Source organism: Hevea brasiliensis, chromosome 10 (assembly GCF_030052815.1).
Source record: "Hevea brasiliensis isolate MT/VB/25A 57/8 chromosome 10, ASM3005281v1, whole genome shotgun sequence".
Classification (NCBI taxonomy): Eukaryota; Viridiplantae; Streptophyta; class Magnoliopsida; order Malpighiales; family Euphorbiaceae; genus Hevea; species Hevea brasiliensis.
This window is the reverse complement of record NC_079502.1, coordinates 94,160,471-94,178,489: the sequence shown is the minus strand read 5'-3', so window position 1 is coordinate 94,178,489 and position 18,019 is coordinate 94,160,471. Positions and strand designations below refer to the sequence as shown.

The 18,019-nt window shown below is 35.7% G+C and overlaps 3 protein-coding genes across 4 annotated transcripts; all 3 read left to right on the top strand.

Moving 5' to 3' along the window:
* The first annotated feature begins 863 nt into the window (after positions 1-863).
* Positions 864-5,405, top strand: LOC110631705 (metal transporter Nramp3.2). Of its 2 annotated transcripts, XR_002490560.2 has the most exons (5): positions 864-1,580; positions 2,288-2,424; positions 2,539-3,191; positions 4,600-5,110; positions 5,194-5,405. XR_002490560.2 is itself a non-coding variant. In XM_021779627.2 (4 exons), exons 1-4 carry the CDS (start codon positions 958-960, stop codon positions 4,810-4,812), a joined length of 1,626 nt encoding a protein of 541 aa, XP_021635319.2. In that variant the 5' UTR covers positions 864-957; the 3' UTR covers positions 4,813-5,164. The 2 variants fall into 2 exon arrangements, 1 of the variants encoding a protein (XP_021635319.2); XM_021779627.2 differs by lacking the exon at positions 5,194-5,405 and having other exon boundaries at positions 4,600-5,164.
* A 1,261-nt stretch (positions 5,406-6,666) lies between these two features.
* Positions 6,667-10,348, top strand: LOC110631708 (FRIGIDA-like protein 3). The gene is made up of 4 exons (XM_021779635.2): positions 6,667-6,975; positions 8,101-9,172; positions 9,393-9,565; positions 9,645-10,348. The coding sequence occupies exons 2-4, from the start codon at positions 8,131-8,133 to the stop codon at positions 10,140-10,142; spliced, it is 1,713 nt and encodes a 570-aa protein (XP_021635327.2). The 5' UTR covers positions 6,667-6,975; positions 8,101-8,130; the 3' UTR covers positions 10,143-10,348.
* Positions 10,349-10,806: 458 nt separating this feature from the next.
* Positions 10,807-17,360, top strand: LOC110631709 (aspartic proteinase 36). The gene is made up of 12 exons (XM_021779636.2): positions 10,807-11,226; positions 11,336-11,456; positions 12,008-12,435; positions 12,542-12,698; positions 13,346-13,428; positions 13,536-13,632; positions 14,762-14,834; positions 14,977-15,183; positions 15,737-15,861; positions 16,079-16,180; positions 16,264-16,361; positions 16,907-17,360. The coding sequence occupies exons 1-12, from the start codon at positions 10,949-10,951 to the stop codon at positions 17,076-17,078; spliced, it is 1,941 nt and encodes a 646-aa protein (XP_021635328.2). The 5' UTR covers positions 10,807-10,948; the 3' UTR covers positions 17,079-17,360.
* The last annotated feature ends 659 nt before the right edge of the window (positions 17,361-18,019 follow it).

The following is an 18,019-nucleotide window of genomic DNA, read 5'->3' as shown; positions in this document are numbered from 1 at the left end:
TTTCTACGCACCGCCCATTCGAGAGCGTGAAACACAACCTTTTCTCCTCTGGTTTGAATGGAATAAAACAAGCACTTAATACTAGTTAATTAAATACTAAACAGACCCAAGTAGAGTGAGAAAGCAGCATCGCGTCACGTGCAGAGAGCGTGAGGCGGACGTTCAAACATGCGAACTAGATTGGAGAATCTTAAACCTGCACGACAAAGAGGGAATGTTGAATACTATAGTAGCAATTATTTTTTTGTCGTTTTAAAGCACACAGCGACCCGTGCAATCACGAGCCAAGCACGACAACAACGTTTGCTGGCTCGTTACGCGCACACACATGGCAGCATCCAACTTGTCCGTTCCCGTGGTTTCGTGGTTGTCCCAGTCGCCCGTCACCCTCTCTCTTTCTCACACTTGATTGCCACGTCTAATCCTGCAAAATAGAGCTTCGCGTAGATAGATGGACATGGCCACTTTCTTTTCACATTTTTATTTTATTTTAACAGTGAAATGCCAATAGTTATCCTTTTCTCGGGGTCCATTAAAGACATTTTGCAGGATAAGACGTCCCATTGAAGGGCAAAAATACAAAAATGAGCCCCGAATTAATACCTTAATTAATTCTTTGATATTATTTAGTGTAACTTTCAATCAAAAGAATAACAAGAGACAATAGAGTTTCGCTGATGTCTTGGAGAGATTTTTCTTCATGTCATGCAAAATGCATTGGCTTATTGGCTGCTGTTCATGCTCTTCATTCTCGTAGACTGAAATGACGATAATACCCCTAAATTTTCTGACTCATACTTCCAACGTGGCAGTTTCTAAACCGAAATTTAAAATAAAAATAAAATAATAAAATAAAAAAGGCCAAGGAAAGGAAAGGGTGAGCGACGACAGGTAGTTTTCTTTCGCTGTCCAAGCTGCTCTTATCTTCTCTTATGCTAAGAAGAAAAGAAAGCATGGATGAAAAACGATAAAGAAAAATCAGAAGCGAGGCAAGAACTGAACCCTCTCTGTTTCTTTCCTGTAGGCTCTAATCTCACCATGCAAGATTACCACCGGCAGCCTCTATTGCTCAACCGCGGAGAAGAAGGAAAACAACAAGAAGATCAAGAGCAGGAAACCGCTTATGATTCGGACGAGAAAGTTATCATCGGAATCGATGCCGGTTTCGACTCCGATTTCGAGAACGCGCCGCCATTCTCATGGAGAAAGCTTTGGCTCTTCACTGGTCCCGGATTCTTAATGTCCATCGCGTTTCTTGATCCTGGGAATTTGGAGGGGGATCTTCAGGCTGGAGCGATTGCTGGGTATTCGTTGCTTTGGCTTCTCTTGTTGGCCACGGCTATGGGGCTCCTCGTTCAGCTCCTGGCGGCTCGGCTCGGCGTGGCCACTGGGAGGCATTTGGCTGAGTTGTGTAGAGAGGAGTATCCCTCGTGGGCTCGAATGGTGCTGTGGATTATGGCAGAGTTGGCTTTGATAGGGGCTGATATACAAGAGGTTATTGGAAGTGCTATTGCTATTAAGATTTTGAGTAATGGGGTTTTGCCTTTATGGGCTGGTGTTATTATAACCGCTTGTGATTGGTAATTTTCTAACCTTCCCTTACAGTTATACCATTTTTGGATAGTTTTTGTTGAATTCTATGCTTCTTGGGGTTTAATTTTTTTTTTCTTTGGGATTTTGTTTCTCAGTTTGAGCACTTTATCATTTGTGTTTCCTGGCCTCTGAATTTCATGGTCTTTGGATGCATTTTAATCCCATTTTTGGGAATTTAAATTCTCAGCTTTTTTTTTTTTTAATTTAATGAATACATTTTGCGTTTTTATATACAAAAAATTGCTTTTGACTTCTGAAGTTGAAGACTTGAAAACTTCGAGCATTTCTAAGTTTTTTTGGATCATTAGAGTGCTGTAGTAGCTTAGGTAAAATATCAAAAATTCAAAACAAATAACGGATAAATTCTTGTTCTTTCTTGAATTTGTTATTATTATTATCCTATGCATCATATATGACACTTTTTGTTGATTGCAAGGAAACTGGGGCAAGATTGGAGAACATTGAGGGGGGAGCAAATCCCTTTGATGGTTGATGATAAACTCAGAATAGAAAAAATTTTTCCCTTCCAATGATTGGAACTTGGTTTTCTCGATTCAAATGCTGTCTTATTTTTCCTCATTTTCTCAACAACTAAATAGAAATTTTATGTGTATTCTTTTTGTTTTCCAACACTTTGTTTATAGACAAATTGAGTTCATTATGTTGATGCTGTTGGGTCATTGTCTTAATGCAGTTTTATCTTCCTATTTCTTGAGAATTATGGCGTGAGGAAATTGGAAGCAGTTTTTGCAGTTCTGATTGCGATAATGGCACTCTCATTTGCTTGGATGTTTGCTGACACAAAACCCGATGGCAAGGAGCTTCTTCTGGGTGAGTAATACCTGAATAAAAATTTCAATTTAAATCACTCTACTTCTCTCTGTATTTATCAACTACTTTGCTGCATTGCATCTTAGATGCTGCCAAATGAATTTTGTATTGCAGGTATCCTAGTTCCAAAACTTAGCTCTAAAACAATACAACAGGCTGTTGGAGTTGTGGGTTGCATCATCATGCCTCACAATATATTTTTGCATTCTGCTCTTGTCCAGTCAAGGGATGTTGACACCACTAAGAAAGGCCGGGTTAAAGAAGCTCTCAGATACTACTCCATAGAATCTACTTTTGCCCTTATGGTATCATTCATTATCAATTTATTTGTCACAACCGTGTTTGCAAAAGGTTTTTATGGTACAGAACTGGCGAATAGTATTGGCCTTGTGAATGCTGGGCAATACCTTCAAGAGAAATATGGGGGTGGACTTTTCCCAATTTTGTACATATGGGCTATTGGGTTATTAGCAGCTGGCCAGAGTAGCACTATTACTGGCACTTATGCAGGGCAGTTTATCATGGGAGGTTTCCTGAACTTGAGATTGAAAAAATGGCTCAGGGCATTGATAACCCGAAGCTTTGCAATCATCCCTACTATGATTGTTGCACTTGTTTTTGATACCTCGGAAGACACATTGGATGTTCTAAATGAATGGCTAAATGTACTTCAATCAATTCAGATTCCTTTTGCACTTATCCCTCTTCTTTATTTGGTCTCCAAGGGGCAAATCATGGGCACTTTCAAAATTGGTATTGTTCTCAAGGTATGTTGATGATTCCCATAATTGTTATTTTGTTTATGAATCTCTAGATGACCATTAAATTGCTGTCAAGTAACTGGGCATAAAGTACATTCTGTTTTTTTTTTGAAGATCTTATAACCATAAATTGTGTAGAACCTAATGCACTGTGAATTCGGAATTACGTATTTGAAGAAGCTAACAACTTCTTATCTACATCGTCTGAGAATTTTGGAAACCAGGGTAATACAGAAAAATCCTGCATGTGTTGTAATATACCTTTGTTGTTAAATCAACATTCAAGTCACATTATTGACATTAACAATGACTTGTATGACTCATATGCTTGTTAAAAAAAGCAACTTGTGGAAAAAATGCAAGTGCTTTGGGTATTTGAGGAAATTATTAAACCACAACAATCCCAAGAAAAATTAAATGCTTTATTTGCAAATTGTGTCAATGGCCAGATTGTTTCCTATGACATCCTTCTTGTTTCACTAAGTTATATACGGTAACGCTGACATCCTATTAGCTAGGGAGCCTCAGCCTGTGGATTCAGATAGGCGATGGCATCAATTATTTTTACATTGTTAACACTGATCAATTTAGTATCTCATTGAATATATATCATGACATAGTTTTAGGATTTATCAATGCCCATGGTGGAATCAGTTCAACAGAACTCCTGTTATGATAGGATGTGATGCGTGAAACTGGGTCCTATGAACTTAGGTAATCTGGAGAGTGGAATGGCTATTGCTTGTTCTATAGCAGTATTTATAACTGCTGTGCCACTTAAGACTTGCACAAATTCTTTTCCTTCTGCCCTCTGGTGCTATGGTTTGATGATCTGTTGTAAATTTCCTCTGATGAAGCTTTTCACTGGTCTTTGTGAAAAATCTATGTGCTGCGTAACTCGTGCTTAGTCATGGCTTTGGTAGTTGTCAGCATTAATCCCTAGTCAAACTAGTGATTTGTACTTCATCAATATATTTGACATGCATGATGTTGCAAATGCATCACTATTGAAATAGTCTGACAGCATTTCTACCTGATAGCTTTTGTAAGTACTTTCTTTTGTGCTTGGATGAATTCGATAACCACGCTAAAGTTGAATCTGTAAAATCTTAGTGAATAGAGTTGTTAATTTTCTGTCTATCTAGGTATCCTGATTATTCTTGTTTGAAAACTTCATCGAAGGTGAAGCCTAGTAATTAGATCTTCGTCTTTCCTTTCAAGAAGCGTGTTTTTAATTTAGAATTTCTAACTTTATCTTATCATGTTATGCTTTTGTTCTTCCTGCTTTCTCATTATGTAGATGATCATCCGCTTTAACTCTGTTTTTGTTGGGATAGCTTGCTTTGCTTGCTGCACATTCTTTGTTTTCTTGCAAATTATATTACATTCTTTCAACTTCTTTTTCTCTATGCAGATGGTGTCATGGCTTGTGGCTGCTCTGGTGATAGTAATCAATGGTTACCTTTTGATCGACTTTTTCTCCAATGAAGTGAATGGAGTAATTTTTGCCACTGCCGTATGCATTTTCACTGGTGCATATGTGGCATTCATAGTTTACCTTGTTTCCACGGGGATCAACTTTGCTTCATGGTGCTGTCCACCTAAACATGTAGAGGGAAATGAGTAAACAAAACTACAATTGCAAGATATTTCAATCATATAGTATAAATTGGCAACAATACATATTGGATGGAATTGCAGTTTCACTGGAATGGCTTCATACCTTCTCAACCATAGAGTTTATACCTCATGCATACTTATGGGGCTTGCTGTGTACAAAGTTCCCTTACTGTACTTTGTGTTTTTTTTTATCAACGGTATCATAGAACTTCTATGTTTCTCTGGAAGTTAGGTACCCAATGGCCTGCAAACTAAGCCTGCTTTTTCCTTCTGCTGTAGTTGCTAGTGTATCAGTTACCTTTAAGGTAAGCTTTGAACGCTAATGAAATTAGATAATCATTGCATTTGGTATTTGCTTATTTTTGCTTTTGCAATTTGGTTAATGCAGTTGATGAGGAGGGAGTTTCATTTCTTATCAATAAAGACGTAATTCTGCTGGAGAGGAGAATACTATAGCCGATGTGTGCCGTTTGGAAAAAGAATTTAATCTCAGTAGAGAGTAAATTGAGTACCTTATCATAAATGCTAAAAAAAAAGTATCCTCATCATTTTCAGAGACTATTACCAATCCAGATACAAATATTCAAACATTATACAAAACGCTCGTATTTCTACATTTTTTCAACATAAAATGCTATCTCTAACGCCAGTCGTTAGACTAATCACATGACAAGTAGATTAACAATTTCCAAGATAATTTCTTTTGCTAGTAGTTGTCTTAAACTTGTCAACAATGCAACATCTTAATTATTACTCTTATATATATATATATATATATATATATATATATATATATATATATACACACCAACAAAGTGAGTAAAATTAAAATAATTACAGAAGGCACCTGAATTTATCATTCCACCACACTAATGGTTGAATGAATTCAAGCGGTAAGTAATGAAACAGTGATTTCATATAAATTTACTAACATCGAATGGCAAGTAAATAATAAAATGATAAATGAATAATAATGGGACCTATAAAATTTGATTATATCCTTATTTTTAAAATATAAATATTTTTTAAAATTATAATTTCTTTTTTAGCTTAAATGTTCTTGTATAATTAATTTGTCATCTCATGTCAAATGTTGATATGGAATAATAAATGTATTATATAATTTCTCTGATTATCTCTCTAATTATGAGTTGATTTTTGTTTGGGAAGTCTCAATTAGTGAAAGGAGGAGATTACCATTGAGCGTGGTGGCTTAGTGATAAGCCTTGGGAGTTGGAGGCTTTCGACTCAGGTTAGACTCCACGAATGGGTGAATCGATTGTGAGTAGTCCGCTCTTGCGACTCTTTGGAGACCCACTATAGCTCGGTGGTAGATCCTCCTATGAGGCGGTTAATCAGGGGTTAAAATGACTGCCACATCCTAAGAGTCCATTCAAAAAAAAAAAAAAAGAGATCGGTTTGGTTTTATTTATTAGTAAAAATTTTAATTTTAATTTGATTCTAAATTTAATTCTTGTTGCTTTGTATATATTAACATATTATTAACAATATTTAAAATAAATTTCATAAACGAATTTTTGGTCATTCACAGTTTGATTATCCATAATATAAATTAAATATATATATATATATATATATTTGATTATGTTAAAAATAACTAATAATATTAAATAATGTTTTCAAAATATAATAACTCCCCATTTTGTAAGTAAAATATTGAAATTTATTATTTATATGATAAATATTTATGAAAAATATGATTCATATTTGGGGTGAATTTATAATTATTATAAAATTAATTTCAAGATTAGCAGTGGGATGAGTTTTTTTTTTTTTTTTTTTTTTTTTTTTTTTAATTTTAAGTAAATGAAACAAAACAATATTGAAAGGCCAGCCAAACCATGATGCCAAGCCCAATTAAACTCCACAAAATCCAAAATCAAACCCTGAGGTGTTAGGGTTCCTGCTTCTTATCCTAGATAACAGATGCAGTTTTAAGACTATTGACATTCCTAGAATAGAAAAATTAAGAAACGAAGAAAAAAAATCCACTAATTTTCTTTTTTATTTTTTTTTTATCTGCAACTAAAAGAGCTAAAACAAGGGAATTCATTTCCAGTCGGTTCGTCTCATTTGCAGCAAATCGCACTCTGTAACTTCTAGGGTTTTATATATTTGCTTCATCGTGCTTGTTGTTGTTGTTGTTGAGGTACCCTCTCTGTCTCCTTTTTTTTTTTTTTTATATGTATATGAATCTCTCTCGTTCAATTTTTTTTATTTGCAAATCCATAGTTTTGTTTATAATATGAATGGCTTTAGTTTAATGATTGTGGAAAAGAAGTTGTTCTGATATTCAAATGATACTGGAATTGAGTTTGGAGCGGGATATTAATTAAAGAATAGGTTTTTCGATGGATGGTAAATATTTCTAATAGAATCTTAGCACTGTAAAGCCGAGGAATTTTATTGCAATTCGAGGCAATATTTTGAAATGTTCCCAAGATAGAGAAATGAAGTAGAGGAAGAATCTCAATTATTATTTGGTACTAGTATGTTAGATTAGTATTTTGTTGATTTCGCTTGAGGAAAGATGAAATGGGAAGAAAATGTTTTTCTAATTTGGAGATGCATTTGATAATGTGCATACTGTGTTGATGGATGCTTTGTCTTCTTCTTCATTTCTATGGTTGAACCTCCTTGATGATGATTTCATTAGGGTTTGGAATATTCTTCTTTTTCATTTCTATGGTTGAACCTCCTTAATGATGATTTTCATTAAGGTTTGGAATATAAATTGTTTTGTAGAAGGTGGATAGCTTTCTGAATTCTAATAAAAACATTTGTGTTAAAAGTCCCTTGCGCCTACCTTCCTCTTTTCCTTTAAATTTTGACAGTGTTATACTGAACATGGTGGGTTTTGTAATAGGCAATAAAAAATGCTTGTGTTGAACTTAATTGCAGTTTGTAGCATTCCAATTAGATATAGAATCTGTAAGACTTGATGGTACACTAAATCTATATAAGCCATGAGGAGCTGAGAGTTTGAATGCCTTGGAACCTAAAAACTTAAATCTGAAATTGGCCCTGTAAAAGAAGAGACTTGTTCAATTTTTCTATTACACATTGATCATAAGTTAAGGATGGTTGGAACTATAGCTCTAAACTCTAGAGTGGTGAGTGTAGTTTGAGTTCATATTCTCTTTATATTGTTTATTTTATGGAGGGGCAGGGTTGCTTGCTGCCTTATGACTGAAAACAATTTATATTCTGTTTGTATCACTTATCTTACTTTTCTTTTGCTTATGGCTTTATGATATTTTGGTGAATTGTGCAGAAGTCCATAGTACCTGGATTTTGCACAGCCATGACTAATTCAGAGCAAGATGTGGAAAACCATACCGCATCCTCTTTAATAGAACAGCTTGGAAGAGCTCTAAATGAGCTGGAAGCCCTCAAGGATGCATCTGAGGACAGGGTTCAGTGGATGGAAATTGAACTTCACTTTCGCAATCTTGACGCAACATTAAAGAAAAAATTTGAAGTGTTAGAAGCTAGGGAGAAAGAGTACAAGGAGAAAGAAGCTGAAATTCATGCCCTGCTTGCAGAAAGAGAGGCAGCTGTTGTTGCTAAAGAGCAAGATTTCTTAGATCGTGTGCAGGAACTAAAGGATGATGCTGTTGCTGTCATTGCAGAGGCACGAGCTAATCACCAGCCAACTATATCTGAGTCCATTGACGGTGGTGACAACAAAGACAGCAAGGTAAGCAGCTCTCTTGGTGACATAAATTCCCCAGAGGAGGACTCTCCTCCTAAAATGGGTGAAAATGCTGAAACCATGGCTGTTGGTGTTAAGCCAAGTCCAGAGCTGACGCAATTTTGCGAGCAGATGGATGCAAAAGGGCTACTGAGTTTTACTATGGAGAACCAAAAAATTCTATATGCCATTCGTGAAAAACTTTCTGTCGCACTAGAAAGTGCAAATGAACCAGCACGTTTGGTGTTGGATTCACTGGAGGCATTTTATCCTCCTCTTGAAACTACCCAACCAATGGACAAAAAGGATGCTGCCCTTCAGGGCATGCGCAGATCCTGTATAATGTTTATGGAATCCTTGGCTGCCTTATTGGCCAGAATTGACCCAGGTGCTGATCACCTTCTAAACCCTGAAATAAAGCAGCAAGCCAAGGCAATTGCTGATGAGTGGAAGCCTAAGTTGGCTAGTGCAGGCATTGATGCTACCAATGGAAATTCATTGGAAGCAGACGCATTCTTGCAGCTTCTCTCCACTTTTAGAATTGCTTCGGAGTTTGATGAAGAAGAACTCTGCAAGCTTGTCCTTGTAATTGCTCGTCGCAGGCAAGCACCTGAGCTCTGCCGTTCTCTTGGGTTAACACACAAAATGCCAGGTTGGTGTTCTTCTGATTAACTGACCTGAGACTGGAGAGTAGACCATTGCTTCCGTGGGTGTCTCTTAAGCTTGATTCCTTTATGACTGGTGGTATTTTAAATTACTCATGAAATATGGACTCTCGCAGTCTATTATAACTCTTGCGTACTAAATGGACTTACGTAGAGCTTACTGAGCTAGACTTGTGTAGTGCTTAATTAGCCTCAATGTTTGCACAGGTGTGGTTGAGTCATTGATCAACTATGGGAAACAAATAGAAGCTGTACGATTTATTCATGCCTTCCAGCTTGCTGAAAGTTTTCCACCAGTTCCTCTACTAAGGACGTACTTGAAGGATTCTAGGAGAAACTCCCAAGGAAAGGGTGGAAACACTGGTGGTGCTACTGGACAGGTACATTTCTATTCCAGATGCTGCCAGCATAAATAGTTACCCGATATTTTTAAATAGCAAATTACTTATTTCTTTTCAGGGTGATGCAAATGCGCAAGAGCTTGCAGCACTGAAGGCTGTTATCAGGTGTGTTGAAGAGTACCAGCTTGAAGCTGACTACCCACTTGACCCACTTCGGAAAAGGGTTGCACAATTGGCGAAGTCAAAGTCTGATAAGAAGAGGAATGGGGATTTTGGCAAACATCAGCAATCAAAGAAGCCAAGAGCTAATGGAGGATATCGGGGATTTCGTGGAGGTCCTGGTCCTCCCCCTGGCCTTGCTGCTGGGCGACAAGGTCCACCTGTTTTTTCTGAGAGGATACCATATACAGGAATGCCAGAAAGGTATCCTCAAGCTGGTCCAAATCCTTACAATTATCAAGTTCCTGGCCAGTCTAGTTATGGCCAGCCAGCTACTGATCAAAGAATGTACTACTATCCTCAGGATGACAGGACTACTGGGTCATATGATGCAGCTCCTAATTATGGCAGTTATATGGGTGCTGGTATACGGTCTGCACACCAGCCATATATGTAAATCTTGAATGCTAGTTTTGTAAGAAAGCTTGTTAGAGATGCTGTCCATTGTAGCAGAGTTTCATGTTTTCAGGCTTATGTGACCAATGCCTTTAGTTAACAATGTAGTGCTAGTTTAAAATGAAACTTTTAAACCAGGTAAGAATTCCATCTGTTGTATTCATTCAGTATCTACATTGAACAGAAGGCTGCATATTATTCTTGGTACTTGATGTCAAATGCGTTGATTTAGCTATTGGAGATTAAAAAACTATTAATCAGTCTTTAATAGCTAAACCAAACCCCTTTTCAATACAACATGACTCTAATCATATAACTTAACAATTTTCAAAAATTAGGCCTTAATAGATTATTCATTAATTTATTTTTGCAAAGCTACAAAAGTAGAAAGTACATCCAAATTAATTAACAAAGGAAATCATAACTTTACGGTATAATCTACACTATTTATTTGTACAAAACGTAATTAATTACCATCCAAAGTTGATTATTTTTTTATAATAATTAAAAACAAATTATCCTTCCAAATCCAGAAGGATTTTCTTCCTTAAACAACATTATACGAGTTTTTTTTAGCCAAGCGACGTCGGATTGAAGTATTTAATTAATTAATCATAGATCCACCGCTAAAACAGAAAATCCAACGTCCAACTTTGATAGATCCCTTGTACCCGTTTTTAGTTAGTTTCCTGTTTCCCTCTCCCTCTTTCTCTCTCCTAGCTGCTGCTCTCTCCTCTTCTCGTCCAATGTATAACTTCCCCATCTAAATAATTCTCTCTTTCCCCAGAAAACACCACCGACTCAGTCATGGCACAGACACCGATTCAGCTAACCACCTTCTTCTCCTTCTTCATCTTCTTGTCTTCCTTTCAACTCGATCCCACAACCGTGCACGGCCTCTCGACCAATTCAACCACCACCGTCCTTCTAGATGGGGCCCGACCTGCCATGGTATTGCCGCTCTTTCTCTCTCCTCCAAATTCTTCCAAATCACCGTCGAATCTGCATCGCCATCTCCAAGGATCCAATGCTAGCAACCGTCCCTACGCTCGCATGAGACTCTACGACGATCTCCTTCTCAACGGGTAATAGCATTATTTCTGTACACGTTGTGTTGTTTCAGTTCTGATTTGATTTGTTACTGTCTATTTTTCTTGCTTCTGCTTATGAGAATTGTGATTTGTTAATTATAAGGTATTACACTACTCGGCTTTGGATCGGGACTCCACCTCAGAGATTTGCTCTTATCGTTGATACCGGCAGTACTGTTACGTATGTCCCGTGCTCTTCTTGTGAGCAATGTGGCAGGCACCAGGTAGTTACTTTTTATTCAGAATATTTGCAAATTTTCAGTGATGGATTAGCTTTCTATGCTTGAGATTTATGAATGTCACATGAATTAGATTAACAAGAGTCAAGAAACGGGAAAAGATCTGAATTTGCTAGTTGAATTGGCATTTAGAATTCTGGCCTGAAGTATCTGTTTTACTGTTTCAGAAACTACAGCAAAGCTTATTTTGAATAAATTATACGTGATTCAGGTTATTGCTTTTAGATAAATTCATTTTGTTTCCTTAGGTTGGTAGCTGCAAAGAGTCTAACAGAAGAAAAGGTTCCCAATTTTTATATTTTTCTATGAGAATGAAAAAGGAAAGAAAATGAAAAAAGAAACAGTGGATGAATATTGTTTGCAGAAATTCAAGTAGTTGGAAATCTCTCGATCAGGTCCGCTCTTTTAAATGCAGTAAAATAGAGCGGGAAAATAACTATTTTTCAATTTCTATGTTTTATTTGTCCAAACTATTTGCATTGCAGAATCGACAAATCTCAGAATTGAGTTTTTTCTTATCTTATTACCTTCACCAGGATCCAAAATTTCAGCCAGAATTGTCTAGCACCTATCAACCTGTAAAGTGCAACATTGATTGCAACTGTGACAATGAAAAGGTACAGTGTGTTTATGAGAGACAGTATGCTGAGATGAGCACTAGCAGTGGTGTCCTTGGTGAGGACATCATATCCTTTGGCAATCAGAGTGAATTGGCACCCCAGCGTGCTGTTTTTGGTTGTGAGAATCTGGAAACTGGTGACCTTTACAGTCAACATGCTGATGGCATAATGGGATTGGGCCGTGGTGATCTTAGTATTGTTGATCAACTCGTTGAAAAAGGTGTAATAAGTGACTCATTCTCATTGTGTTACGGTGGAATGGATATTGGTGGTGGTGCAATGGTTCTTGGTGGTATATCTCCTCCTTCAGGCACAGTCTTTACAGATTCAGATCCTGTGCGCAGGTGTGTTGTTAAAAATTTTCTCTCTTAGACATCATATGTCTTGAAGTTTCCTAACAATTACATTGGTACCTTTCACACATTTACTCTAGTTTCGGGATGGCAACAGTCCATACTATAACATTGATTTGAAGGAGATACATGTTGCGGGGAAGCAGTTGCCTTTGAACCCAAGTGTGTTTGATGAAAGACATGGTACTATCCTCGATAGTGGTACAACATATGCTTACCTACCGGCAGCAGCATTTGCAGCATTTAAGGATGCTGTAAGCTCCAGTTTCTTTGAATTTCAGGGCTTTTTTTTTCCCCTTTTGCAATTATTTATGAAGGAACTTCTTTTTTTTTATTATTATTACCTTTTATCTTTTTTTGGCAGTTTGTCTTTGGGCAATAATTTGTTCATTCTTTTACATACATTCAGTCTGCATTTGGCATGTTACAATTTTTCCACAATATTGATTGTACTACATTCATTTTAAATTTTAGTTTAATGAACTAAGAGGTGATGCACTCTGAGAAATATAAAGAACAATACACATGTTTGAATGCTGTGACTATACATCTCATAGAGGATGTGTGCTAAGGAAAAGTGAAAACAGTAGTTTCTCTGTTATATTTGTTTGAATTTATTGAATATACAGTGTAATTATGCTAAATTCACTTTCTTTCTCTTTCACAAATAATTCTCAAGAATTTGCTTAATTCTCTTATATGCTATCTTGATTATTCCCTTTTTCCATGATAAAAGATCATTTATACATCAGCTGTAATTTGAAAATTTATACTAGTATTGAAAAATGAAGATCCATGTATTAACTTCTTCTTAATCCAGTATACCAATTTGTCATTCTTTGTTCTTCCTCATGCTGTCTCTAATATATTGTTTTCTGTTTCATCTTTTAAATCTTTACAGATTATGAAGGAACTTTATCCCTTAAAGCAGATCCGTGGTCCTGATCCAAATTATAATGATATTTGCTTTTCTGGTGCTCCAAGGTATTTGTCTGTAGCTGAAAAGAAGGATGTAAATTGAATTCTTCAAATATATTGATTATTTATTATTATCATGTGATTAACAGTTGAAATTTATTTTTTTTCTTTAGTGCTGTTTCCCAACTCTCAAATGCATTTCCACCAATTGATTTAGTATTTGGTAATGGGCAACACTTGTCTCTATCACCTGAAAATTACTTATTTCGGGTAAGTAATTCACCTTTTTTATCATTTTTGAGAAAGACAAGAAGAGGGAGAAACATGAAGATAGTACAAATCTTGACATTTGCATCAATTTTCAGTTTTATCTAATTGTTTAACTTTTTCAATTTATACATTGTACTTTATAAGTTTCTTTGGTATTAAAGTTGAAGCTTTTTTTTTACCCTTGAATAGGCATCTTATTAGATATTGCAAAAAGTAATTCGAAACTGATTTTTTACCATTTATGCAGCTATAAGATCCCTGACAAAGTGAAAGGTAAGTTTTATAGAATTGTGGTCAAGCTAGCTATGTTGTATAGGAGTAAATGTAAGACATGTAAGGTACAACACATACACAAGATGAATGTGACAGATATGCGGATGTTAAGATAGATGTTTGGCATTATGATGATGGATAAGATTAGAAATTATCATATCTGCCAGATAGTGCATATGGTACATATTTGGGATTAAGACTTAGATGTTATTGTTGTTGTTGTTTTTTATCAATATATTCAAAATTATGCTTTTACAGTAGAAGCTAGAACAATAATGCCAAATAGACCTTTAAGTGATATCAATTGCATCCAAGGTGATTATGACATGAGGTTTGTGTCTATATTAGCTTGAGTTGGCATGTGGTCATAATTGGCAGGTTGAGTAAGATACTAAGATTTCAGTTATTGATTGAGGTCCTACCTAAATATATCTAATCTGATGTCTTCTATCTCTCTCTCTCTCTCTCTCTCTCTCTGTGCGCGCCAAATGGCAGCATATTAGGGGGTTTGAGAGTTTCAGATGGACTCTAGTTAATAGTTGAAATCCTACTTGGCCTGCCCAGCTGAGTCAACATACCAATTGGGTGGTAGCTTAGCATACACACAAGCCTCATAGCATGATTCCTATCAATTTTAAGTACTAAAGTGCAATAAATAAATTGGTGAAATTAAAAGAATTGAATAAGAATAGTAAATTCCTGCATTAGGATTTTTTTTTACCATTAGGCCTGAGTTTAAGCCCTAATGACGAGGAAGTTTATTTTTTATGGGATGGAGGATGATTGCAACTACTTTTTTTGCTGAAACATTATGATGAAATAATTTCTTCTCCATTTATGTTTTATTTTATTTTAGCATTCCAAAGTTCGTGGTGCATACTGTCTAGGGATATTCCAAAATGGGCACGATCCAACTACTCTTCTCGGAGGTATATGAAACTTTATTTTGGCATGCATTCCAATGATTTTTTAATAAATATGCTTTTCAATTGTGCTATCATTTACCTGCCAAATTTCTTTCTGATGTATTTTACTAATAATGATTTTGTTGCAAATGTTTGTTTATAAAAGGAATCCTTGTCCGCAATACTCTTGTGATGTATGATCGTGAAAATTCAAAGATGGGTTTCTGGAAGACCAATTGTTCTGAGTTATGGGAAAGACTTCACAGAACTGGTGCCCCAGCACCATTGCTCTCAGCTTCAAATGGAACAAACTCAACTACAGAAATGCCACCTACGATGGCTTCTAGTGACCGACAGCATTATGCTCTTCCAGGTTCTGGTATTTGAGGAATTCTTATGTTAAATATCGTATATGAAATCATTTCTTGAGCATACCCTTTTTGTGTCAGCGGCATATTGGATATGCAAGACTTTAGTTCTAATGGCTCAAGTATCATGACTTTTCATGATAGAGTTCTTGGATCACATATCCTAGTGTGTGCACAAGTTCCAGTGAGCAGTGACTGGATCACAAAAGAAGAATGAAAAGTTTCCTGTAATGACTTTTCAAGTTATCCAACTTTTGTCAATAATATTGGCATGGCCAATGTAAAGAAAAATGAGTGAATAATGGAAAGAAATATTAGTGGAAGTAGGCCAATTTTGAAAGACAGATTAAAGAACATTTGTTATCCTGAAGTCCGAATCATGTACTCTTAATATTCTATTAGCTTGACTTTTAAGTTGAGACAAGATCTAGCTACTTGATACTGAAGTTATTATCAACTTACTAGCATCATCAACAAATCATGTTGCCTCTATAGTCTGATATCACGGTTTGATTGAGATGCTTTCTGATGAAGTTTCTCATTAACTTTAATGCACAGATGAGCTCCAAATTGGACAAATAACATTTGAAATTTCAATGAATATCAACTCATCAGATTTGAAGCTTCACACTAAGGAACTTATTGAATTCATCACTCAGGAGTTAGTTGTTAATGCTTCACAGGTTAGACAACTACTGTATTGAAAGGTCTCTTTCTGCATTTGATTAAAACTAGTGCAATTATTCACTCGGTCATTGAAATTGAAATCTTATTGACGAGGAAAAAGGGAGGTTAAACCTTGTCTTTCTAATTAATACTATTTATCATAAAGGCTTTTTCTTTATATGTTTTATCCATTCCCTTCTTTTACGGAACCTAATTTCACATGCATGATTTCAGGTCCATTTACTGAAACTTACTTCCAAAGGAAATTATTCACTCATTGCATGGTCCATAGTGCCTTCAGGATCTGCTGATCACTTTTCTAATGCTACTGCTCTTGTAAGTTTGCTATCATAGAAGCACAAATAATGAACTTGCAGAAGATTAAAAGTGTTGCTTATGTTTTTTCATTCTACCTGCAGAGTATAATTTCCAGGGTTGCTGAACATCACATGCAGCTTCCTGATACCTTTGGAAGTTATCAGTTGCTTCAATGGAAAATTGAGCCTCCAGCAAATCGGTGGGTAATTGTTATCACTTTATGGGAACTATTATTGCCCAATTTCACTGTGACTAGGATATGTGATCTCTTAATTGTCTTGAGAGTTGGATCATAAAGAACAGGTTAGTATTGTGAGGTAAATTTTTAAAAATGGGTCGCATGCTTGGGCTTGTTATTGATTTGAGAAGAATTTCTGGTGCCATTAAGTTTCTTTCTCCCACATTATTGATTTTTGTTATTACAACAGAAGTCTGTTGATAGTGGATGCCACTAAATAAACAAAGGGTTAGATTGTCATTTTGAAAAACAAAATATGATCCTGTAGTGGGGAAAATAGATGGGTGAGTGCAAATATCACCGGCCCTTATATTTTCACTTCGTATTCCAAATCAAATTAATGCAAAATTGGTCCTTTTTTTTTCCCTTTTTATTTTGCTCTATGGAAGTTCTTCGATCACATTCTTACTGGTTCTTTGTCCTGTGTGGCACCTTTCCTTTTCTGATATAGGACACCATATCTATTTTGCTGTATGTAAATGGTGTCTTCTTGTGAAATCATGCAGGGCCTGGTGGAAGCAACATTATTTGCTGGTGGTTTTAGCCGTTATTATTACATTGATTCTTGGATTATCAGCTTCTGGAATATGGTTCATTTGGAGGCGAAGACAACAAACATTGAGTACATATAAACCTGTTGATGCACCAGCTCCTGAGCAAGAACTACAGCCATTATAAACTCTGAATGATTGTCTGTGCTTTGTGATCTACACCAAGTATTTGAGATTCGCATTTTTTACTCCAATGGCTGTAAATTTACAAGCAGAGCTACTTAATCTACCAAAGATTTTGTTAAGCGACATGGACTGTCGTTTCAAATACATTATAATGGTATTGATTATATGGGGATGTATAGAAACTACTGCACTCATTATTATTGTATTTTAACAAAAAAGTATATCAAAATTTTGCATAATAAGGGGAATGCATGAAATGCTTTCATCGGTTTTCTTTTTGCTCTGTCTGTTGCTTTGAAGAATATGTGCTTAATTATTCTGTGCTTCTATTTGTTATATGGCTTGAGAGAGGTAACCTATTCACCTTCACTTCTCATTTGATGGAATGCTACCCATGAAGGCATGCATAAAACCTCTTTCTATTTGGAAGATTACAAAATTCGTTTTCCATTTTCCATGATTTGTAAGTGCAAAATGCACTATTTTAATAAGAATTTTTTTGAATTTGTCAACCAATATGGTTGAGGTATCTTTCATAATAATGGAAAAATTTATGTAAATCTAGTTTATCGCACACGTAATATATAAACACGTGTGTTTTACCTATTTTATATATGAGCCTAATTATACATATCACACATTTTGGTGAGTGTAAGATTTATTATTCTAACTTGTCAACAAATATGGTTGGGGCGTTGGAGAAAGCTTGATAATTCCACAAATATGTGCTGATAATACAATCGTTGAAAGTTTCAAAGTCTGATGAGCCAAATAAATTGTTTGAGAGATTATACCGCACGTTATTCTTATTATTATCATATAAAAAAAATAAATAAATGTCTTGTTTTTATTATATTACTCCCCATACAATTTCTGAGAAGTTTCACCATTTTCCATGGTCCTTATCGTAGAAGAATAACCTTTATTCTATTTCCGGTCAAA